The sequence below is a fragment of the Lissotriton vulgaris genome, chromosome 9 (genome assembly GCF_964263255.1).
Source record: "Lissotriton vulgaris chromosome 9, aLisVul1.2, whole genome shotgun sequence".
NCBI classification, from domain to species: Eukaryota; Metazoa; Chordata; class Amphibia; order Caudata; family Salamandridae; genus Lissotriton; species Lissotriton vulgaris.
In genome coordinates, this window is record NC_141697.1 from 239665710 (window position 1) to 239691664 (window position 25955).

General features: G+C 45.4%; 1 protein-coding gene and 1 pseudogene across 1 annotated transcript in view; one reads left to right on the forward strand and one right to left on the reverse strand.

The window, feature by feature from the left end:
* Nucleotides 1-25955, forward strand: part of IVD (isovaleryl-CoA dehydrogenase) — a 297512-nt gene that overhangs the window by 249177 nt on the left and 22380 nt on the right. The window contains exons 7-9 of the mRNA XM_086937401.1: nucleotides 4774-4870; nucleotides 6272-6365; nucleotides 8740-8821. Coding sequence (XP_086793527.1) covers nucleotides 4774-4870; nucleotides 6272-6365; nucleotides 8740-8821 — 273 coding nt within the window. The remainder of the gene's footprint in view (nucleotides 1-4773; nucleotides 4871-6271; nucleotides 6366-8739; nucleotides 8822-25955) is intronic.
* LOC147689904 (transcription cofactor vestigial-like protein 2 pseudogene) lies at nucleotides 2059-2569 on the reverse strand (annotated as a pseudogene).

Here is a 25955-nt window from a genome sequence, read left to right on the forward strand (position 1 = left end):
GACTCTCCCTATCCGATCGGAAACCATTCCCAAACAAAATTGAATCTGGAAGCTTTCCAAACCGCATCAGAATCGGGCCCTTAGTATGGACATGTGATCAAGTTGATCATGTGTGGTTGGCTGCGTGAGTGGCTCGAGGCACAAGTTAGTGAATGGGTGAATGGATGGACATGTGACTGAATGTTCAGATGCGTGAGTAATTGCACAGATGGGTAATTTGGATGCACGGATAGGTAGATGAATGAAAGAGCTGTATGTAAATGGATTACGATTTGTTTGAAGGTGGATGATGGTCAGTTTGTAGGGGTAAAGATGTCCAAGGATGGGGAGTTTGTATTGATATCCTTTGTGTGATTGGATTGAGAGTGTCGGTAGACTGATGGATCTAGTTGGTGACTGGGTGGTAGAAATGATGGAGCATTTGTGGGTGAAGGAATGGAGGGACTGATGGGAGGAGCATCAGTTATTGAATGAATGGAGTATGTCTGTGATGGATGGAAAGTGTGTGGATGAATGCTGAGTTGGTGGGTGGGTGGTTGGATAAGTGAAGAATCTGTGGTTGTATGGATGGCTTGATGTGTGGAATGGATGGTGGAAGGAGAGATTGTTGTTGGGGTGATGGATTTTTTGACTGGAGGAGGAGCTCTGCTGTGGCTAGATAGCTGCAGTTCTCTCCGAATAGAGCTCAGGTTGCAAAGGGAATGCACTGGCAGTATCAGAAATCACTGGTCAATGGAGGAACCTCAGGCAGCTGGCTGGGGAGCCGCGTGTACAGGAAGGAAGTCGTGGAGCGCAAGATGGCAGTACATCGGCAAGAAAGCGGGTCAGGAAGAAGAGCAGTGAAACTGGAAGTCTGTCAGCATGAGCTGTGTGAGGGTGTAAAGAAAGTGTTGAGCGGCAGGGGACAGGAGTGCAACATAAAGGTTTTCGTCATTGTGCTGGGGGTAGGCTAGATTAAGAAAAGTAATAGGCGAGGTTTGAGTTCAGAGGTAGGTGTAGCTATATATTAGGACAGTCAAGAAAAATCAATTTGTTGCTAGGATGCCCAGAAAGGAGCCAGTACCCAACTTCTGTAAAGTTTGCTTAATCCCCTTATACAGACATGGCTTGCATGAAGAAAATCAGTATGCCAGGTTTAGGCATGAGAATTGGCCATGACTCAGCCTTCTTTTTGACCTGTTGCGGGGAGAAAGAGGTACTTCGACGTGATGTGAGGCCCTTATATATTGTTGCACTACATTTTGCCAACCGAAACTTAAAAATCTACCTGCCTTTGCCACTTCTACCGTCTCTTCATGGTACCAGCCTTGACGTGTCATAAGATTGTGGCAGCTATCTCTTCTGCTTGTGGACTGCTATTGCAGTAGTGTTCAACCCCCAACAGCGGAACCTCCGGTTTCAGTGGGCCCAGCAGTGGAGTCATCGCTCTGATTCCATTCAAGTATCTTAGGAGATAGCTGGGTCTTCTGTGGTGGCAGGCGAACACCAGCATGTCCTGCAGCAGGCCACTGTCCCTTCCCATCCAGATGATAAGGTTGTGACAGACATGTCACTACTGGGTTGGGAATCATCTGGGAGAAGTGGAGAGCAAAGCCTCTGGTCTCTGGTGCAGTGCCAGCTCCATGTCAGTCTTTTGGAGCTTTGTGCAGTCCAACTAGCTCTGAAAGCCTTCCTACAACCATTAGGGGAGGCTGGCCGGGTCATCACAGAGAAAATGATGACCATGTTGAACTGTAACAAGCAGGACTGAATGGCACCCTAGATCCTTGTGCTTTTGTAGTTGACTGGACCAACAGATCTTTCTGATGGACAACCACATGGCAGGATCCCTGAAGGCCAGAGCAGAAAAGCTAAACAGGCAACCACTAGTGAGCCATTAATGCTGCCTGCCTTAGCTAGATCTGCCTGTCACCACAGAGAATGTCCAATTGCAAACATTTTTCAAATTAGAGTTCCCTCAATGCCAGTTCATGGGAAATGCATTTAGTCTACGATGGGGCACAGGTCTCCTGTACACCTACCCACCATTACCTCTCTTGGCCAGAGTTCTGAAGAAAGCTAACTGTTTAAGGATGCTGAGGTAGAGCCAAAAGGAAGGTCTGGGTGCGAACCAGGGAGTGGACTTCCCAGGGAGGAGAAAGGCATAGAAGGCTGGTATGTGCTGTTCTAGAAGTATGGAGTGAACTCCTCTGGCTCATCGGGTATCCACAACCATCTTTCCAGGCACTGGTGCTCCTTTAGGCCTTGGAGCTACTGGGCTGGGCCCGAATGAAGTGCTCGCCCACTATGGTGCTGATGTCGCCCTGGAAGTAGGTACAGAGCACTCAGTGGGAGCTGAGGTACTCTGCCTCAGGCAGTCACTTCTACTTGGGGCTACACTTCTCCTCCTTCATGCTGGCCGGGGCCTAGCTGGAGAAGAAGGAGCTGCCATTGCTGCTGCTGCTGCCACTCTCCGTGGCCTTCTGCAACTTCAAGTAAAGGCGAGCTTCTGGTGGTATGGGCTAAAGGGTGCTGCAAAGTATGGCTGGGGTGGACCACACATCTGGTACATAACATCTCAACAGCTCATAGCTGGAAGCAGCTGGTATTTCATTTATGTTCGTGCAGCTCTTGTTCTGCAGGAGACAGGCGGTTGCTTCATGGGCGGCCCACAGCCCTAGACCATTGCGGGGTTGGGGGCAGGTGCAGATGGTGGTCCGTGAGTTTCCTACAAGCTCTGACTTCAGTGCAGAGGCCCAGCGTAGTCCCAATTGAACATGACCTTTATTACATGGCATTACGTGAAAGTTATACAGTCCAATTTTCTGATATCCATATTGCCACTACTATTTTAGAGAGTTTTGTTTCTTCTTTGCAGCTTGATGGTTCTGAAGAGAACCCCGCTAATTTCGTTTGGGTGTTCGAAACGCGTCGACCTATTTGTGACCAATTGAGTGTCTACATTTATGCAAATTGTTTTCAATTTTGTATTACGTTGTTGAAATTAATTCACCTTTGGTCTTATGTAAAAAAAAGTGTTCAAAAATTGTTCATGGTACTTGTTGAATGTTTGAGACTGATCTATTTTGTCTGATGCCCGATGGAGCTACCTGGTTTAGCTATAGTGGAGATGGGCTGTGGATTCCCTCCTTGGTCGTCACCTACCCAGTCGGTTGTTAGACAGACTTCCTTTCGTCTCTACGGTTGTCTCTTCCCTTATCCTCACTCTCTCCTCCCCTACCCCCAGACTACTCTCTCTCTCCTTTCTCTCATCCCCTAATGTATGGCTGACTGTTTGATTTAATGTTTACTTGTTCTTTTTCTGGTATATTGTTGAACCACATTGTTGCACTTCCTTTAGTCTCTCCTGTCGTCTCCTCCTGCATCCTCCCTCTATTTATGTCTCTCCTTCCCTCCTCTCTCAATGTATTGAGACCGAACTATTTTGTCTGATGCCCGATGGAGCTACCTGGTTTAGCTATAGGGGAGATGAGCCGTGGATTCCCTCCTTGGTCGTCACCTACCCAGTCAGTCTTTAGACCGACTTCCTTTCGTCTCTACTGTTGTCTCTTCCCTTAGCCTCACTTTCCCTCCTCCCCTGCACCCCACTACATTCTCTCTCCTTTCTCTACTCCCCTAATTGTATTGCTGATTGTTTGATTTAATGTTTACTTGTTGATCTTCTTCTGGTATATTGTTGAACCACATTGTTGCACTTCCTTTCGTCTCTCCTGTCGTCTCCTACCGCATCCTCCCTCTATTTATGTCTCTCCCTCCCTCCTCTATCAATGTTTTGAGACTGAACTATTTTGTCTGATGCCCAATGGAGATACTTGGTTTAGCTATAGGGGAGATGGGCTGTGGATTCCCTCCTTGGTCATCACCTACCCAGTCGGTCTTTAGGCAGACTTCTTTTCATCTCTCCTTATTGTCTCTTCCCTAGCTCCTATCGTCTCTTCCCTGAATCTCTCCCCTTGCCTGCTACTCTGCCTACCCCCTGTCCTTTGTACCCTTTGACTAAGCACTCCTTCTCCCCTTGCTGGGGAAAGATCCAATATTTATACTCTGGAGTATCAGCGAACCCGCTGAGTGAGTCCACTGCGCCAAGGGAGCCACTCACACTTGAAGTATGGTATGGCACCCCTTGCCAAAGCACTCCCTCTCCCCTTTTTGGGGAAAGATCCAGTATGTAGGCCTTGGAGTCTCAGAGACCTAGCTGAGCGAGTCCACTGCGTAAAGGGAGCCTCTCGCAATAGAGATAGGGAAGGGATACCACTTCCCCTGGGATCACAGCTTACTGGACTTTGGACGTTGCCTTGACTAGTCTACCGGTTTGTGTCCCAGTCACCCTTCCCCTCCTCTCCCCATGCTGTGTCTCTCACCCTCCCCTCCTCTTTCCCGCCTTCATTATCTGTCTACATCCCCTACTCCAACCCCCCTCCCCTGAATCTCTCACCTTGCCTTCTTTTCCCCTTACATATTTGTGCTTATTGTTTATCTCGACCTTGCAAGTAACTATGTTGCCATGCTCTAATAACTATGTAACCTTTGCAACAACGTAACCTGTAACTATGATCTGATGCTCATGTCAAGCGCTCTGATACCTCCGGGTCTAGCCAGCGCTATATACAACTTTTAAAATAAAGAAAGAAAGAAATGAGCCAGCACAAGTGTGTTAAGGGGCACAATGTATCTTGAACTGCAACCCTAACTTAAGCAAATAGATAATTCTATTTCTGCAAACCGGTTAACTGTTGTGCAGGTTTACAATCTTTTTTCTGTTTGATTTTACAGGACACCCCTGGATTCAGCACAGCACAGAAATTAGATAAATTAGGAATGAGGGGTTCCAGCACCTGTGAACTAATATTTGAGGACTGCAAAATCCCAGGTAAGGTTCAAACTAATGAATGTTCCATCTGTGATCGTCCCTCACCTATACCTCTGATGAGGCCCTAACACGTGTGTGCTGTCCACACACCTCACCTGATATTTAGAGCATATATCACCAATCTTGCCCTTATTCACAAAGGTGCATGTGTGGGCTTATGGCTCTAATTGAATTGCATTTCTTTGGAGTGCACCTATTGCAGTGTCACATAGCTAGATACGTTTGCATTTTGCCTTAGTTTTTTTTGTCCATGTCCATGAGGAGACGTTTTCACGGTGGAGGAATCTTTTTCCGTAATCCTCCTCTAATTTTAGGGGTGTTTCTTCTAATATCCCAACCTGAAAACAGATTCACTTATGCTCTATATAGGAGTTAATTTGTGCATTTCACATACGCCATCCTAACAACCCACTGTCAGCAAGCACACTACCTCAGAATTCTGTCTCCTCCAAACTCCAGGGTGGGGAAACCAATAACACGGAGAAATTACATCCTGCTAAAAAAATATAGCATCTCTGTACCTGCCTTATGAGGTAAGCCCACTCAGTTCATGGAGTGAAATGACGAAAATGATGTGGTGGCAATACACTGCTTTAAAGACCTCAGCATATTTGAATACTGGACAAGGATCTAAGCAGTTTCGCCTCTTTTCCATACTTGGTTGCATTAGATTAAATTTTCTAGCTTAGTAGCTAATTTTGCTTAAGCAGTGCTGGTCTGTAAACAAACTGTTTCCTGTCAGCTGTCTCCTTCCCAGTTGTCTGCTCCTTTATTCCACCCGCTCATGTGATATCCTAGACCATCTACTGGTCATCTGCAGACTGATCACCCACCCAGAGCCTCTGCAGATGTATGCACTTCTTTGTAACTCACTCCAGTTTTGACGACAACTCTTTTGCATACCTAGTACTGCTTTGTGTCTCATCATACTAAGGCTTTATTTTTGCTGCTCTTGTATGCCACTAGGAAGAAGCCACACCTTCACTGGGGAGCAGGCACACACCTCTAATTGTGCGTTGTCATTCTTGAACAGAGGGGTGCAAAAATGTGGTAGTCAGAAAATTGTCTGACATAAATATTGAGTTCTAAATATTGTTTACAAAAATATTATAGCACTGGGTGTAGCTTTTCTAGTAACTCCAATGGGGCGACACTTTGTATTACTCCAGCAGTTCATTTGGAACCAGATAGCATGTCGTACAACCTTGGTGCACCTGTGGTTGTGTGTATGGCTCCACTCTAAACTCAACGCATTCTTAGTCATTCCTAGCAGCCCTTACTAACCTTCTGAGGTCTTCACTGTTTTCATTGGCTCCTGTGGAATGCGTAAGCCTTTTGTATTCTATTTTCTATTGTCCTGGCAATTGTTTGCGCTGAGGGGCTATCTCTCTTTAATTACAGCGAAGAACATCCTTGGTCAGCGGAGTAAAGGAGTCTACGTCCTGATGAGCGGACTTGATCTTGAAAGGCTGGTTCTGAGCGCAGGAGCCGTTGGGTAAATATCTTCCTGCCCTGATTGCACTTGCCAACGTCATACAACTTCTGCCTTTTGCGGGGAATTAAACACTTTTAATATTCATAGTTATTTTCTTTGACCAAACATTTTTAGATCTTCTGCAAGTTCCCTTTGACATATTTCATATGGTTCCTTGTATTTCTTCTACTTGGTCTATTAGCTTTGCCTCATGTTTGGGATTAGGGCCATTCTGTTAACCATTGGAGACGCAGTGTTACATCTTGGTTTTCTTAGATTCAAATGGATGTGATGTCTGTGGTAGGCAAGCAATTATAAAGGGTTCTGTGGTTGGCAAACTATAAATCACTGCATACTCCTTTAGATGTGGTTACAAAATGCGAGACGTGGAATCATATGGTAACCCGAATACTGTTTTTTCCCTTCCAAAAGAGCATTCATAAGTAGATTGTTGGGTGGCCCCAAGTTAAATACTGGTGAGGTGGTGTTGTACTCCTCAACCATATTTGGGCCAACAAGCGTAGCTGTAGGGATTAATGTTGGGAGTCAAGCATGTCCCATGTCCTCCATCCTGGCTCAGTGTGGATTCACACACGTACCATTCAATTGAAATACGCGGTTCACATCCAACATTGTATGGTGGCCTGTCTCTTTGAAGCTACAGCTGTCATTTACCTTCAACATCTTAATTTTGGACTGACGGCCATATGTGGCCACGGATTTCAGGGATACTGTAACCAACCTGATGGTTCAAACTCATCAGCAAGAAAATCTAATTGGAAATACCAAAGGTCGTCTGGCCAAAAGCTCTTTGTCTCCCTGACCATGGACCACACTTTTCTGCTCAAATTTAAGCTGTCACTCCAGGTGGAAGACCGATTATTTTTCTGGATAAGTGAAGGAATTTCAGTATGGGCTCATTAATGCTGCTAGCAATGGAACACGTCTAGAAACTTTACCCTCTGGCCCAATCCTTCAGAGTCTCTTCTTTGGACAGTCTAAACGCCAATGTTTAGCTGGCTGAGAGTCCCAAGCACATCTCATTGGACATCAAGTCAAGTCAAATAAAACTTTATTCTGCTGAAGGCCATAAAAGCAGAGCATAGCTTACGAATAAAAACATAAAATCCATTATCTTTTACAAAAAAGTTCTGGCAACAGGTGACTCTAAAAGTGTCTTAGACATGTTTAAAAAGGATACATAAAAGATCAAGTACCAATCTCAAGAAACAGTACATTAGGTTGCTTATATATTCCGAATATAAAAAGCAGTTTTGATAAACATTTATCGCCGCATTGCACAACTTCCACGAACCTAAAGATTGCAAATATATTAACCCTTCATTATGGGATCTCAGGTTTGATTTGCAGATAAGGGGCACCAAAGAGGAGCATCTCCGCTCCATATATAGTGTGCAAAATAGGATAAAAATACTAGTGCTCTGTTGAAATGCCATTGCAGCCACAACGTGGAAGGTCCCTACTCCAGACCCTGGTATGGGGAAAGCAAATTTATAATGCAATGTTTCCAGCCGGAGTATTGTTAGCCAGTGAGATGAAATCTCCATCCAGCATTGATATGGCTCCATACTGTATGTTGTAGATATCGAAAGATATCTGACACTGGAGGTTTTGGCCTGGGTGGATTCTAGGCATAAATTAGTACAATAATATAAATATCTCTGTTTAACACACTATTTGAGACCATGCCTAATCATAAAAGGTTGTCCTACATGTCCGTGAGGCCTAGTGCAATAAAGGTATTTTTTATGTAGGATAACCATGAAATCTGATTTGCCTTGTCTAAAGACAGGCAGTCGGCAGTACAGGTTCTAGTTACTGCAGGCTCCAGTGTGGCCCAAATTGTTACCCAAAGCAATAGTGGGGCCTAACCAACCAGATATTCCAGGCATTTCAACCCCAATTCTTCATTGCATACTAAAGTGGCAGTCCTTACTTGGACCAACGGCAGTCTATGGGTAAAACTATTTTCTGCTCTTTGGACGGTCCCAGCTTTGTTGTCGCCCCACAGTTCGGTCCCAAACATTCCTGCTGAGATGCATTTACTCTTGTAAAGGATTAACATTTCATTTATTGGCTTGTAATGCAGTTTGCGAGCAAACCTAAAGAAAGTCTCCATGTTCTTATAGAGGGACCTACCTACATTGTTCCAATGGTAATACAAAATCTGTAGAATATTTAGTTTTTTTTTTGGTTAAATAATCACTGTTGTGTATCACAGAAGTTTTTTGAATAGGATTTAAAATATTGTGATTCACTTGAACTGTAATTTTTCTTTAGTGAAAAACAAACCATATATATTTTTTTTCTGACCGTTCACTTTTTCATTTTTTACTGCCTTCCATTTTTCTCATTCTTGCTCCGCCTGACTCAGAATTATGCAAGCGGTTTTGGACCATGCATTTCCATACCTTCATACGAGGGAAGCCTTTGGACAAAAAATTGGGCAATTTCAAGTAAGTATGCAAAACTGGGGATTAATGTAGTACCTCTGTAGACCTAAGCAAGTACAAAATGTTTTTTTCCATGGTTTAGAAAGAAAATTATTGCCATGAATAGGTGATTGTTTTATGAATCCTGACAATGTTCCTTGCTGAGTAGAGAATCAGTGAAGGATTAGGGGTTGTGGAAAATGAGCCCATATTACCATCGATGCCCAGGCTGCTGGCGCAAGACGCCTCTTAGTTCCCATTCTGAATAGCTATCAAATAAAGAGACGGGCGCTGGATGCAGGAATCAAGAACAGAGTTTTAATTCTCATGAGGAGAGCCAGTCATTTCAGACACGAAGCAAGGTGTCATCGGGAGGTGCTCTAACAAGTGAGCTGAGACTCTTGCTTTTATACCTTACAAAACATTTGATGGTACAATCAGGACAGTATGACGCAAAAGAAAGACATCCCTATAATCCTCGTGGTGATCCTACTCCACATACGTTCACAATGGGGACCCTTGACCTGCTGATAAGAGGGGAGGGCAATCACGCAGCTGAGTGTTTCGTAGGATGTGTACGCCTGATCATAGCCCAGGGGGTGGGGTGGCTGGGACCAATAGTGGATCCTTTGAAGGGGGGTGACTTCATACAATGAGGGCAGTAAATGGTATCTCCTGGCTTAGGTGATGGCCTCGGACATGTGTGGTCAGCCGGACTCGGGGGAAGGGGTCATCAAAGGAGTGGTATTCATGCCACGTGGACAATCGAGCGCGGAGGGAAGGCTTGTCAACAGAGGGGCATTCATGGAAGGGAAGGAGGTGTTGGTCAGGCGCGGCCGTGACTCTCAAGGACAGGGCCTTGCGGAGGAAGAGGGTTTATGACTTGCTCATGTGAGGAGAAGGAGGGGGGTCAGGGTGCGCGCAGGGTCAGAGCCGCACAGAGAGAGAGAGAGAGAGAGAGAGAGAGAGAGAGATCCTATGACCTGTACATGAGAGAACAGGGGCAGTCAGATACAGCTGGGGGGGGCTATGTCAGCTGAGGCGAAGGATGCTTCTTCGAGAGGAAAATGGGGAATGCCTGGGTCAAGCAGGAGGGTTGCCTTTCACATCAGGATCGCGCAAAGGGAAAGGGTTTCATGGTCTATACATGAGAGAGGGGGTGCAAGATACGCGCAGGAGGGAAGCCCGGGATTCCAATGGGTAAAAAGGCCATGGTGCCTAGAATGGCTGTACATATGCATAGGGGTACGGGCTCTTACTGGCAGGGTGATACGGTCAATAATTTACAGTATCCATGGTGCCCACAGGGAGAGGAGTGGGAGAGGAAGGGGAATGAATGCTGTCTATGTACATCAATTTCTTTAACTTTCACAGTCGCCCCTTTTTACATAACAGCAGTCATTTTTGCAACTGACGAGTTTACAGGTAGACAGGCATCGTTGATGAATTAGCATTTTGTTGATACTAACATGTGGCGTACAATCATAGACAGTTAAGGCGATGGGCAGAATGCAGTACATAGGAAATTACATTTTCGTTGTGTTCCTGACAATTAAACGCACTACATAGCATAAATCTTTCTGACTTAAAAATGTGACCAATGAACAGTTTTGAGTTGAGAGCGGAATTCAGTTCAATGCACAAGATCTCTTCGTCACAGTGTCTTTTTATCAGCGAGCCATCACTGGTAGGCTCTAATCCGGGTACTTTCGTTGGCGCTGTTGAGCACCGGCGGTGGAGCTATAGGTCCAGCTCGGTTCTATCCTTACGCGTTGCAGGGTGCGGTCAGTCCTCTGCTGTTAGACCACAGTCCTGTTCCCTAAACAATCCGTTCGGCGGCGCCTTATGCTCGGCTCCTATAGTTCTGTGGCAACACCCTATTCCCATATGAATGCAGTTCTTTCCTTTGGCAAAAAGTCACGTGGGAAAGAGGGTGAATGTTGTTCAAATAGTCGATAGGAGAGAGTGAGAGAGCGGAGTTGGGTCAGAGTTCCTGGGACACACAAAAGGGACCAAGGGAGCAAAGGATAACAAGCAGGCAGGCCCATCAATCGGGCCCAAAGAAGGCGGACGGAGACTCCAGGCACACGTGGGTTAGCAGTCGGAGGGCTTCAAGGCGGCCCGTCATTTTTCATTTTCCACGTTGAAATTGCGGTCTCGTCCCGTGTCTTGTTGCTCTGCAGCTCCACCTCTGGTCGATGTCATACGTGTCCCAAGATCTGCAGTCAGGCTGTACGTCACATCTGACCCATCTCCTTCGGTGATCGTGAATCTTTGAATAGGTACAAGACAACGTTTTAGAAAAATGGCAGAAGAAGACATCTACGCATATGAATTCCTCCCTCAATTCTACGCATTTGAGAGTTTATGCTCATCGGTCACAGTCAGAGGTCTATTACCAAGCAGTGCATGCGTCAGCATTTCTACTGAGTTTATGGCAGGTTTATTCATCGTCCCATTTAGAATTCAAGGGAGGACAAAATAATATTTCCATCAACTGTGCATTACATCATATTCAACATTTGCGGAGCATTTCCCTTCAGGACTGGCTAACCTTTTCACACAGGGCGGGGGCGCTATCGTCGAGAGTCGGGCAAAACAAGGTTTTCTCGAGGGTCAACAGCTACTCATGGTCATCATGTTTATATCCGGGACAGCAGCTGGGGTCTATCAAATGGGGAGGGTATACTTCGGGCGCTCGCGCTTGGGTGCGAAGGGGTGGGGCAATCTGGGCATTGGGTGTCAATCTAGACGTTGGCGTTCGTCTCTGAAGAACAGACATAAGGTGCCATTGACATACAGTTCCCCTATGAATAGCCAGATTTGGGGGACCTTAGCCGTCTTACCTGTCCTTTCCCTTTCAGCCAATTCAAGTTCATTTATTTTTGTAGAAAGGAGAGGTAGTAATATGGCAAGTTACAATCATTTTTATTTCGGTCAATTTCGCTGAACACCTCCGCGTTCAATAAGTATCAAATCAGACTGGTGCCGGTGAGGCACAATTTTACCAAAAAGAGGGAGAGAAAATAGGGAGACTCTCATAGAGAGTGAGAGTCGTCCGCAATCTAAACGAGCCATTCGGTACACGTATGACATGTAAAGAGAGAGAGAGAGAGAGGAGGAGAGAGAGAGAGATAAGGGGGTGGTGAGAGAGAGAGGGAGAGAGAGACGTGTACGAAAATAGGTCATTTAGTGCGCTCACAACACAGAACAGCAAAGGTCAGGTAACATGCAAATACAGACAGAGGGAAGACATAAATCCGTACATTACACACACAAACTCAGACAGGGAAGACAGCACATGCATTACACATATATAAGACATTCACGACAGGACAGGAAACAACAGATGGCCAACAAAATTCATATTATATCCTACGTATCTTTACTATCTTATTTATCTATGTGCTTAGCTCTTTCTACCCTTCCCTCCTTTTCCTTCTCGCCAGTTATGTCAGCCAGCGTTCCCAATTGCCAATACTTACACCTCAGTCGTTGGTCGGCCAGAAATTAGCCTGGTCGTGCTATTTACCCATGGTTGGATTTTAAACCATTTTTCAGTTCCTTCCTTTGGTGGGAAGTTCTCCGGGCTGAGGCAACGGCAAGCATTGATCGGGAGAACAGTCGGACAGCTTGGCTACATCTATAAGAGTGCGAAAAAAGGGGGGCAGTGCATTTTGAACACCAGCAACATTTCTAACTTCCCAGACGGGTGGTGCCGTGATAACCCTTACCCGTATATTTTTCTTTGTCCTTTCCCTACCTAGTCAAAACGTCCAGTTACATTATTTAACGCGTCGTTTCTAGTCAATTTTTCGTCATTCAGTACTTGTCCAGTTTCTATGTCAGTCCATCCTCCCAGTTGCTATGTCCTAAGGAGGAACAGTCATGTTTAAGTCTACGTCTTTTAAAAAACTTTTATTTGTCATAAGGACCATACTCATATTCCCTTCTTCCCCTTCTCATTGGCGGTTCGGTCATCGTCCTTCCATACATCAGCCAAGGTTCCGACGTGACCTGCAGAAGGGGGGAGAAAGAAGGGGTGGGGGGGGCAATATTCAAACCTCATCAGCATGCAGTAATCCGGAAATGTTTTTACCTACCACATACTCGACCTATCTCCACGTAGTGCATTTCTCTACCATCACGGCGTTTGAGCCCAGAGGGACCAGAAATGTCAGACAGATAATCATTGACGATCTGCGTATCTACATGAGTTACTTGGTCGCAACCCCTTTTGATCGGGTACAAGGGTGGCGGTCAGGTGGCATTTCTGTGGTGTCGTTTTAGGGCTTCTAAAGCACTTTTCCGGCTGCCTGTGACACATAGTGTGGCTGCTAAATATCGGGTCCTTTTTAACCTTTAACCTTCATCATACTTTCTCGTTGCTCACAGTAGTAATACATTCAAAACTCATTAATGCAACCGCTACAACTATGCTTTCATTTTCAAAATACTTTTAATAAAAAGTGTTGACGTATAAATACAGGCCTACAACCCAGTGGACTAGCCACGGAGCAGATTGGAACTGTACATAGGAAGAACAAAGCTGGTGGCAGTTCATTGCATAAAGTGCGGCAGTGCAATAAAATCGTATTAAACTCCCCTACAGAGCAAACATGATGCATGTCAGTAATTCATCTTTAATAAATTCATAAATACATTATCCAATGTTCATTCATTACCTAAATTACACCAATTCATTTTCCAACTCATAATCAGTACCCACCCTAAGTCAATTCATTGTCCAAGCACATACTCAATATCCTTCATATCTACTTTCATTATCCAAAACGTTATATATATATCTCGGGGCAAAAAGCTTGCGCAATCAGGGTGCAACAAAGTTTATTAAAAACGTCTCATTTTGTGTCGGCGCCATTTTGGGTGGGGTCAGGCAAGTTCCAGCACAGTCAGAGTGTCTCTAGTCTCGCATGGTTGGCCCAGAACCTTCCGTTGGCAGTTCAAAGAGTTTTGTGCTATGTGGTTAACAGTCTAACAAATATGGACCATGAGTCAAAGAGTGGGAAGGGCGGCAACAATTTTCCTACCGGGTCATTCTGGTGTTCCTCCGGAACTGAACAAGTCTGTGCCGTGGCTGCATTTTAGCCATTTCCAATCCGAGGCTGGCGCCGGCAGGAGTTGCACCGATGTCGTGGTTCCCAGCGAAGGGGGCGGGGGCACCCATGCAGGGGGTCGGGGGCCCCCCGGCTCTTATAGAATCTTCAAGGTCGAGGAGAGACGATATGGAGCGAGTGCCCGTCCTGGGCAGAAGACCGCTTTTTGATGTTGACCCTCTTTAAGCAAAGAGTGTTGGGGTGTCGCTGGAAGCCTCCACCTGGAGGGAGGTGGGGGAGGGTCGTTCGCGCCGCCTCCCCCTTCCAGCGACCCCGCGCCGTTCCTCGGCTCCGTCGCTTCGATATTGGCCGTGCCAGCCATTGAAGATGGGGGGGGGGGGGTGGTCGGCGGCTGAGGCAAGACAGCCCCCCCCCCCCCTTTTGACATGTGGCGGGGCTACCTCCAACTCTCCAGGAATTTGAAATGTGGCGGGACTACCTGTAACTATGCAGGCGATGGCATGTGGCGGCACTACCTGTAACTATCCCGGAATTTGACGTGTGGCGGGACTACTTGATTTGCCGCCGTTCTCGCCCCCGGCTTCGGCCTTCTTCGTGGGTCGGACCAGGCGAGAGACAGAAGGGGGGGGTAGTCGGTGGCTGAGGCAAGACAGCCCCCCCCCCCCCCGTGGCCTGCAGGGCAGCAGGAGAGGAGAGAAGGAGAGGTCTCTGCCATTCTTTGGACCGCCTGCCCAACATCATCTCCTCCTGACCGTGGCCAGGCGAGCCCCTCGTGCCTCGAGGCCTCGCCTTCCGGATGGGCGTAACCGCGGACCCGTTGCACTTCGGAAGCTTCCGGAATGGGGGTAGGTACCTATTGATTTGCTTTCTATTTCATGTGACCGTTATTTGGGCGTGGTGGGAAATGAGGCAGACATGTTGGGAGCAGGAATAGGCAGTGAAGCCTAGCTACCTCGTGGCTATTTTCTGCGAGTTATTTCTAACGTTTCTTATTTTTTTTTTTTTTAGCGAAGTTGATAACTCATCAGTGGCCTACTGATATCGCTCAACTCTTTTTCTTGTATTTTTATGCCATAACTATTATAAGCTATAGCGACTAGTCCACACTTAATGAACAGGTCCTTATTAGGTGTGCCCTCCAGTGGAGCTGGATGGTTCAATTCTAATAAGCGGTCCGGGCTAAACAGGCTACCAACCAGTGGGGAGAAGATAGGCATGACGGATTACAACGGGGACAAAAGTCTGCATTACCTATCTTATCACTGCGGGCAAAGACTAGGCAGAATATTTCTATTCTCCGTTGTTTGGCGGCGGTGAATACCTCAAACGAACTAATACCGAATAATCGGCCAATCAAACAATCCAGTGGGGAGAATAAGTGGGCACGATAAGTTATCGTTGCCCACTCTTTCTCTACCTGCAAAGCGAGACCTTGTTCTTCCCTGTTTGCAGACAAAGAATCTCCAGACAATAATCCACGAACGACAGTTCGGGAAACAGTGGGGGAGGAAGATAGGCACGACGGATTACAATGGGGACAAAAGTCTGCGTTACCTATCCTTCACTGCTTGCAGAGAGAGAGAGCCTGTTGTTTTTCTCCGTTTGCAGACAGTGAATCTCCAGAGGGTTTCAACAAAGCGTAATACTAGTATTATCCAAAACAATCATTTCACAATTTGTAGCATTTACGCGACCTTACCCGGACCGGACCGTGTGGGCAGTTCTTCGCCTTCCTCCCTCCAGCGCCCGATCGTTCTCTTACTCCATGATTTTACCGCAGCAGTCCTGTGGGATTCCAGTCAGGACATTAGGTCACTCAAGAGAGGTCCGTTCAGAATTGGCGAAGTTCTTTTGATCGGCAGCCGGGCTAGGGCCCTCTCAAGGCAGGTATACTCCGATTATTTTAGATGTTCGCTTCTTCGTCTGGATCTCTCTTACCGAACCTTATGTCACTGATGGACCCCGCGTTGGGACGCCAATTGTGGAAAATGAGCCCATATTACCATCGATGCCCAGGCTGCTGGCGCAAGACGCCTCTTAGTTCCCATTCTGAATAGCTATCAAATAAAGAGACGGGCGCTGGATGCAGGAATCAAGAACAGAGTTTTAATTCTCATGAGGAGAGCCAGTCATTTCAGACACGAAGCAAGGTGTCATCGGGAGGTGCTCTAACAAGTGAGCTGAGACTCTTGCTTTTATACCTTACAAAACATTTGATGGTACAATCAGGACAGTATGACGCAAAAGAAAGACATCCCTATAATCCTCGTGGTGATCCTACTCCACATACGTTCACAATGGGGACCCTTGACCTGCTGATAAGAGGGGAGGGCAATCACGCAGCTGAGTGTTTCGTAGGATGTGTACGCCTGATCATAGCCCAGGGGGTGGGGTGGCTGGGACCAATAGTGGATCCTTTGAAGGGGGGTGACTTCATACAATGAGGGCAGTAAATGGTATCTCCTGGCTTAGGTGATGGCCTCGGACATGTGTGGTCAGCCGGACTCGGGGGAAGGGGTCATCAAAGGAGTGGTATTCATGCCACGTGGACAATCGAGCGCGGAGGGAAGGCTTGTCAACAGAGGGGCATTCATGGAAGGGAAGTAGGTGTTGGTCAGGCGCGGCCGTGACTCTCGGACAGGGCCTTGCGGAGGAAGAGGGTTTATGACTTGCTCATGTGAGGAGAAGGAGGGGGGTCAGGGTGCGCGCAGGGTCAGAGCCGCACAGAGAGAGAGAGAGAGAGAGAGAGAGAGAGAGATCCTATGACCTGTACATGAGAGAACAGGGGCAGTCAGATACAGCTGGGGGGGGCTATGTCAGCTGAGGCGAAGGATGCTTCTTCGAGAGGGAAATGGGGAATGCCTTGGTCAAGCAGGAGGGTTGCCTTTCACATCAGGATCGCGCAAAGGGAAAGGGTTTCATGGTCTATACATGAGAGAGGGGGTGCAAGATACGCGCAGGAGGGAAGCCGGGGATTCCAATGGGTAAAAAGGCCATGGTGCCTAGAATGGCTGTACATATGCATAGGGGTACGGGCTCTTACTGGCAGGGTGATACGGTCAATAATTTACAGTATCCATGGTGCCCACAGGGAGAGGAGTGGGAGAGGAAGGGGAATGAATGCTGTCTATGTACATCAATTTCTTTAACTTTCACAGGGTGACCTAGAATTTGATAAAGTGTAGTGCTAAAATCTATGGTAAAAGTGTATCTAGTCGACTGGACTCCACTGGGAGTGGAGAATTATGTTATGTGCGAGTAGGAATTTGCAGTGTAATGCACTTTGAGTAGTAAGCAGTACAATGGGAAGACGTGAGTGGAGTGGGTTAGTTGGCATCCTGTAAAATGGTAGTAGGGTGATTAACATTCTTTACCAGGATGGATTATTTGGCTGCAGATTGAGTGGAATCAGGATTTCATTTGTGAATCTGGCCCTTTTAGCCTGCTTGATACGGAGTAAGGAACTTCAACACTTTCAAGTCTGAATCAGGAATACAGTATTGGCGTAGGGCAGTGCTTAATTTTAGCCGGTGATTGCTCATTTGTCCTCAACAAACTTTGATGCAGAGCAAGAAAGAGTAATACAAACCGAGAAAAATGAGGAGAAACAGTGACAAAAGGAAGACTACACAGCAACTCAGCCTTCGACAGCGCCAATCGCAGGCTTGTGAGCAAACCTTTGTGCCCCAGCACTTCATTTTTTTTTTACTAATTAACCCCTTCGCTGCGGCGGCTCTGCCACCGCAGCGCTAAGGGGGTGGGGCGGCCGCGCAGCGGTTCCGTGCTTGTGACGGAACCGCTCCGTCGCGGCTCGCAGGTGAGCTGTGCTTGTGACGGAACGGTTCCGGCACGGCCCGCCCGTTCTTTAGAACGTTAGCGCAAGCGCGAAATTCGCACCGCGCAGGGCCGTGATGGACCGTTCCGTCACCAGCACAGCCCACCCGTGGCTCGTGATGGAACGGTTCCGTCACGAGCATGGAAGAGGTTAAACACTAGAGTTGGGTAGGTGCCCAAAGTAAATGTGATGGTGTCTTTAAAACAAACCTAATAAGTAATCATTGAATTGATATACTCTCTTCAGCTGTATTTTGTGGAAGATGTTACATGTGGCACAAGTATACTGTAATCTTCTTCTAGACAAGATTCAGCCCTGGGGACATGATCTGCCACATGGGCTATCTTCATGACTGTCCAATAGGTAACCAGTATTTTTTGTAAACTGATTCTATGTAATAGCAAAGCAGTCCCTAGTGTATCAATTATTTCAAAGGATGCTTAATGACCAGTTCTAAATACATTTCATTGTCTCAATCTGTTGACTATTTCAGTCATCTTTACCTTAAAAACAATGCAAGAATCTTGATTGATAATCTTTATCTGTATGTGAATTCATGTACGCTGCAAAGAGGCTTCTCCAGGTGGAACCACTTTGTCTTATTTTTATTAGATAATTCAAATTTTGAGGATGTTTTGCGCTCTCCTGTATCAGGAAACTGAGTGACACCGAAGTATGGCGCTCACTTTCTTGTAATAGTCCGAAAGCTTTGAAAATGAGGACTATCAGAAATAGGTGATCAAGCCTTTTGGGATGGGGGAGCTTCTGAAGATAAAAAGACCACACTTTAATGTTGTCAACCCACTGTTTTTCACTTTACCCATGTATTTTAGCCCCTTTTCAAGTTCCTTGTACACATTTCTCAATTTATCCTTTACGAGTTCTTGCAGGAAATTATGGATTATCCTCGAAATAAGTTTTCATCATTGTTACACTTAGACAGTCCTGACAAGAGTCCTCCATTAAACATTCTTATAACAAAATGGTGGTTCTTCCTCTCTGGAATGTTTGATTGGTGTGTTCTTCTAAAATCTACTCCAAATTCCTCACACTGTTTTTCATGTAGCAACATCACATTCCCGTGTGTAGTCTAGCTCTTCTCGAACTGCGATATCCTCCAGGGGTCTGCGCTCTGGAAGTTCATCATCCCATTGCTAAACTTCCCCAGTAGTGAAACATAGCATTTCTGCACAGGTACTAATGTCTTTATCTAAGTGAATCTTCCACTCTCTGACCCTGTTAGAATAGCTGAGGATATTAAGATAGCTACCTTGCCCTAGCACTAATGCCTTTTTGAATTGTGTAAAGCAATTTCTCTTACCTAGGTAGCACTGAGCCTGTGATTTCCAGATTTTTGTAGAATCACTTGTTTTCACAGGTGTCAGAATCACAAGTTGTGTGGTAATTATCACTTCCCATGTAATTTTAGTCCGATAAATTTGGCAAGGTGAAACCGGTCAAATTTTGTCCCAAAAGGGTCACAGCTGGTAAACATCAGTACATGCACATAAGACCCTCAACTGAACAAATAGGGTAATCCGGTACAACCTTGTCAAACACCTTTTGCAACATTGAACCACTCTGTTTCTCCATAATTGTTCCTCACTTCCACTTCCTGGTTTGTGTACAGATTCCTCATGAGGCTAATTAGGTGGGTTGCCACACCAATTTTATTTTAATTCATTCCACAAATGTACATGATCATAGCAATTGAAGGCCTTGGTATAGTCTATAAAGCAGAAAAGGGCATTGTTCTAAAATTCTCTGGTTTTTCCAATGATCCATCGGATGTTCGAGATCTGCTCACGCGTTCCTCTTCTTTTTCTAAATCCTGCTTGTACATTGGCAATACACACTCACATAGGTGTAGTCTTGCTTGTATGATTTTCAGCATGATCTTACTGGCATGTGATATTTCGCCTATAGTAGTTTGAGCAATCTTTTGCATTCTCTTTCTTTGAGATATGCACAAATATGTATCTCTTCCAGTCTTCTGGTCACTTCATACTCTTCCATATCTGACAAACATCTGGATTTATTTTGATTAGTGTCCTCCATTATTTCGAATAATTCAGTTGGTATTGCATTCATTCCAGCTGTTTTGTGCTTAGCTACGAGTTTCAATGCCCATCTAACCTCGCTTTCCTGAATATCAGCATCCAGCTCTGAGATTTGATTTTCAAACATCTCTAAAATGATTTAATCTCGCTAGTATAATTATTCTGCGTATTTTTCAATCTTTTTCTCCAAATAACATGACATTCAGACTGGAATCAAAATTGGAGTAACAAAAATCAACAATGTGCGGTATGCCGATGACACATCCCTGAATGCTTAAAGTGCAGAAGATCTCAAAGCAATGATTGTCAAGATCAAACAAAATAGCACCGCAGATGGACTAAAAGCTAAATGTCAAAAAGACTAAAATCATGTCAACAGGAATCTTACAAAGTCTCAGAATTGACAATGAAGAAGTAAAGATAGTCAGACTTTATTTTTTTAGGATCGCAGCTAAATCGAGATGAGAATTGCAGCCCTGAAGTCTGAAAACATGAGTACTGGGAATAAAAGTAATGATTAGCCAGGACAAAGTGATAGAGAGCAAAGACATATTCCCGACAAAGATATAAATTGTCAAGACAATAGTCTTTCCTGCAACAGTGCATGGATGTGAAAGCTGGACTAATAAAAATGATCGTCCAAGAATTGACTCTTTAGAACTCTGGTGCTGGTGATGTCTTTTGTGTATCCTATGAACTGCTAGGAAAACTAATTGATCAATACTTGACCAGTTAAACCCAGAACTTTCACTACAATCATTTGATAAAAATGAAGCTCAAGTATTTTGGCCACATAATGAGAATAGAAGGTTCCTTGGCAAAAACCATGACCGGGCTGATAGAATGAAAACCGAAAAGGGGAAGATGATCACTGTGGTTAGACACAGTCAAGAACTGTACTAACCTGAGTCTCCAAGACATAAATAATTCAGGTAATAACCAAAACAACTTCAGGATTTTTATCCCTCGAATCACCAAGAGTCAGACATGACTGAATGGTTAAAACCACAACAACATAATAGGGCCAAAATTGTCACGTTATGCCCCATTTATAATAAAGCAAAAAGGAACAAATGATGGACAGAATGCTGAACAATGCACACATTCACCCCTAGTCACACAGATCTTGGTTTAATCCATCGTTCTTTTGCTCACACCACCCCAGTTTGGGCCCATCCGTATGCAAACCAGTCTTGCCCCTGTTCCTCATGGGAATAGTCCAGCCCATACTGCCAAGCCAGGTCCTCCATGGACTGTAAGCAAGCATCCTGGGACCGGTTTCGGGGCATCACCCCTCATCAGCCAGCTAGGCTTGAATCCAATAGCACAGTGAGCATGGGACCCACGTCTAGGCATATGTCTCCTACTTAGGGCAAAGAAAGCGAAAGGAACAAATGATAGCCGTAATGCGGAACGATGCAACCATTCACCCTTAGTCACAAAGATCTGGGTTAAATCTATTGTTCTTTTTCTCACCACATCACCCTCGAGGTATAACTGGTAATTTTTTGTAGTCTAGTGGGAAGGGTATGCCCAGACTCTGGTCCTGTGTTCCCTGCGCCACTGGATTCAACCTAGGCTGTTTGATGAGGGGTGATGCCCCGAAATCTGTCCCAGGATGCTTGTTTCTGGTCCTTGTCTTTTGTCTTGTGTTATATCAAATGTGAGTTTATTTTTCTAACAGTGTGGAGTCCTATTGTTGTGCTTCATTGTGTTGTGATACGAGCCGTTGCACTGATACTTTAGACATTACCCTCTAAATTCAGCCTGACTGCTCAGTGTCAAGCTACCGAGGGTGAGCGCAGGATAATTTGGGTTGTACTCAGTGCTTTAAATGGGCCGGTACTCAACCGGCCTCAGCCGAAGATCTAGCGCTGCAGGACTTCTGAAATCTCTTCACTGGCTGCCTATACGGAAACGCATTGCATTTAAAACGCTCACAATGGCTTTTAAGGCTTTGCATGGCACTGGTGCCAGATATCTGAGGAACAGAATCGTCTTTCACCATCCGTCCAGAGCTCTACGTTCTGCATCATTGGCGCTGGCTACGGTCCCGGTAATCAAGCGTGCTCGCATTGGGGGTTGCTCCTTTAGTCATCTGGCGCTCCTATCTTGGAACGCACTGCCTTTGTCTTTGAGGAAGACAGATACTTTGCTGTCATTTAGAAAGGATCTCAAAACATGGCTGTTTGGCCAATGATTCCACCGATGTCCGTGCTTTTTGCTGTGCTGGGTCTTGAAAAGCGCTGGGACACTCGGTTTGAGTAGCTGAGCGCTCTACAAAACACTGGGTAACATACTGAGTACCGGCACTTCTTAGAATGATCACTTTGAGTACCGGCACTTCTCCACTGCCCTGGAGAATACCAGTACTCCTGAAATGGTCGGCTCATTGGCTGTGCTGGTGAGCAGGAGATGAAGGTGTGTCTGACAGCCAAGGCGCTGCTTCTGTAGCCCCGATCTGAGCCCCCGCAGAGGTGTTCAGCGGGGCTCATTTGAATAATGTCCTGTGCTAACCCTCCCGCTGTGATGTGTTTTATGGAGCAGGATCCGTTCAGGCCCTGTGCTGTCAATCACATTGCAAAAACAAAGGTTGTGATTGCGCTCCTTTTATTATAAACAAGGGTAATGCCTGAAGTTGTTCCTGTCCTTATGTTTAGGGTGCCAGTGGGTATTCCGTGCCATGTAATTGACACCACGTCCCGGCATTGCGACGCCTTCTATTTTAGGTGAAGCAGAGTTCACTTTATAAACTTCTGGGATACACCGGGTTCTCATTCACTTGGATTCTGATCTATGCCACAAGCACATTAAGTTTGGTATCACAATTAAGCAGGCACGCTTTCTTTCTTACAGGGCACATTCTTGTGCCAGACACATGTTATTTTTCTACTGTCACCCTTGGGGCTGCTGAGCCACTCAGATTATGAGCGTCATTTCACGTGGTCAGGAACATGTACGTATGATTGTGACATTAAGGCACCATTGTTAAGCGGTAACTAGGAACTACTAGAGCAGTACATCCTTGTACTTTGTTTTTTTAATCAGTTTATACACACATCCGTATCAATCGTTTGGATTATCTTCTTGATTTTGGAATCGGGGCTTGTGCTAAAGCAATGTGAAGATGTATGCTAAGCAGAATGTGAAGTCAACATTAGTGCTGCATAACCAAGTTGATTTAAAAGAAATTTCTAATAGAATTAAATACCAATTGGCCAAAACTGTTATTGAAAGAATTTTTTAAAAAGCAACAGGGGAGAATGTCCTCTATACACTGTCAATCACATTCACACTCTCCTGTGCATACACAGGAATCATGGCAGTCCCCTGGCAGTGGCAATCAGGCTACGACCAGTCCGACCCTGGTGGCAATTATCAAAGCCATGGTAGGTGAATAGTATTACATGGCTTTTATCATACCCGAGTCTTTTGTGTGTCTGCTTAAGTTTGTGTGTTTGCCTGCATTTCTATGCCTGTTTTTGTAAGAGAAAAGTGAAAGAGAGAGAGAATCAAGACACTCTCAGGAGGTACTTTAAAGAAAATATGTGGCACTTTGTTTGTACAGGTCTGATCGGTGACAAAGATTCATAAATAACGTAAAAGGGAGGGTTGGTGGGTTAATGGATGAGTGGATGGATGAGTGAGCAAGGGTGGATGTGTAGATGGATGGATAGATGGATAGATGGATACATGAGTGAAAGCATACATGGATGAAAGAGGGTGGGTGATTGGATAAAATGGTGGATAAGTGTAAGATTGGATGGATGGATGAAATTTAGGGAGGATGGATGAAAGGGTGGGTGATGGATGAGTGAAAGGAGGGATTGAGTGAAAGGGTGGATGGAATAATGGAGTGAAAGGGTTGATTGCTGGTTGAGGGAAAGGGTGGGTAAAGAGATGGGTGAGTGAAAATGGATGGATAGATAGGTTTAGATATGAAGGGTAAATAGACGGAATGGTGAAAAACGGAATGATTGATGAAAGACTGATTAGACGATGGAATGTAAAGGTTAAATGGTGGGCATCAGCAGGTAAATGGTAGGGTGAAAGGATGAATGGATAGATTGATGGAAGAGACAAGAGATATCTTCTGGGGAGGGTCATGATGAGTTGTTTCACTTGCTTGATGCCATAAGCGCCTTGGTGCGACGTGGAGGTATTTTCAGTCTCTTCCTACTCGTGTGCTCAAAAATATATATAGTATTGTGGCAAACATCAATTAACAGTACGATATTAAGAAGGTGCAACTATTGCAAAAAAATGAAATGTTAACATATCGCATTTCTCTTTCATTTTGTGTAATGAGTTAAACTGCTTTATTTATATAAACACATTTCTCATGTGTTTTGTTATGTGCTGCAACTAATATAGAAGTTAAGTTTCATCAAGTCTTGCCCTTAGCCTCGCCCCTTGTCCCACCCCTAGCCCCGCCCACTCATTACACCTTTAGCTCATTTTAATGAGTACCTGCACTTATTTTTTTCCATTTAAAGCACTGGTTGTACTGTGACTTAACCCGACTAGGATCGTGGTCCCTACTTGGACAAAGGTGCATACCTCTGCCAACTAGAGACCCGGTTTTTAACATGAAGCAGGTCTCATAACCTGGTTCATACTTTCTGGCGCAGGACCTACCTTTTATCTTGGGGTTACTGATCACGTACATTTCCTTCCCTCTAATTGATAGTCCCGTTGCACGCTGCACCTTCTCCTGGCCTAGACTGCCTCGCTTCACACAGAGGTAGGTGTGACGTCACCTCTGGAAGGCGGATTCTCAAAACCAATATTACAGTATGGCATAATAATAATCATTTGTTAGTCTTTAGCTCCATCTGCAGTCAACGTTGCGGTATGGCATTTATAATTTCGTCATAACGGGAAATGAGTATAAATAATACGTTTTTCGAAAACGCTGCAGTATAAGATAAAGGTAAAAGATAAATTACGATTCTATATTTTTAAACCAGTTTCCTCCTTTCTCCCATAGAGTACATTTCCAATAGTACTTTCCTCACAACTTTTAAAGATTCCTTGTTCATAGTTGCCCAGCCTTAAGTTAAATACCACCAGTCGCACATTGGAGGTGCGCAGCGCCGAACGGCTCTATTCGTTCAATCTAATGCCGAGCGCAGACGCCAGCTGCACAGTGGCGTCATTAATTATGGACGAAATTCTAATGATGTTATCATATCTTAAGGACCGCTTAAATGCATGTTTTGTTAATAGACCTCTTTATTAATTGACTAGCACAAACTTCGCCCGAGGGTGTCGAAGGTCTTTCTAAGAGAACAAGACTACACTTTACTTATCTTTTTCTTCTAGGTACAGGAAATTAAATTGTTTTCTGGCTCACATTGACTTTTAAAAGAGCTCAGTTGGTATCCCAATACAGAAGGTTTTTAAACCTTCCATCCTTCCTCCAGTCGAAGAATTATTTGGCTCTCCCGTCAGAGGTAAAGCTGACTGAGGCCCTCCAGTGGCGTAACGAAAAATGACGCCTCCCTCCACCAAGAACTAAAATAGTGGGGCACAAAATCTCCAATTTCATTGGCCTAGGGCGGAATAGGAGCCCTGAAGGGCTTGGACTGGAGGAGGGGCCATGGAGGGGTGCCACCCCCCCCCCCTCCCCCCCTGCGCTACGCCCCTGAGGCCCTGCTATTGCCATATACCGTCCAGATGCACTTCATTTTGGTTACATCTTCTGGGTCGGGCCATGTCTAGAGTCTACCAGCACGTGTTTCTGATGTCTGTCAGAAAATGGGTTCTTTGTGTAGCCTCCGAGTTGAACCAGCTCATTAGCTTCAACTGAGCAGGCAGCCTGAGCTTTGTCAAAAACTTTGACAGGGAACGACTGTTTCAGTCCAAGTGTTTTCTACTCCTGGACAACAGGCCTGGCCTTCCTTACATATACATTCAGGCGTTTCTTAATTTGTATATAAAATACAAAAGAGGTGCCAGGGTCCAAAGTTCCTCCTAGAAGCATGCCACCGGTGCTGCTGAATGCCGACACAGACACCAAGTCTGTTTATTCTTGCCTTGATTCCACCTCATGCATTTTTCATCCCCTGCCAGACACTCCTGCCCCTGTATCTCACTTTTGCAGGTTCTTTTTATTTTCCTGCTTTTTCACTCTGTTTTCCCATTTTTCTTTCCCCTCATTTGTGCCTTTGTCTCACCTGTTC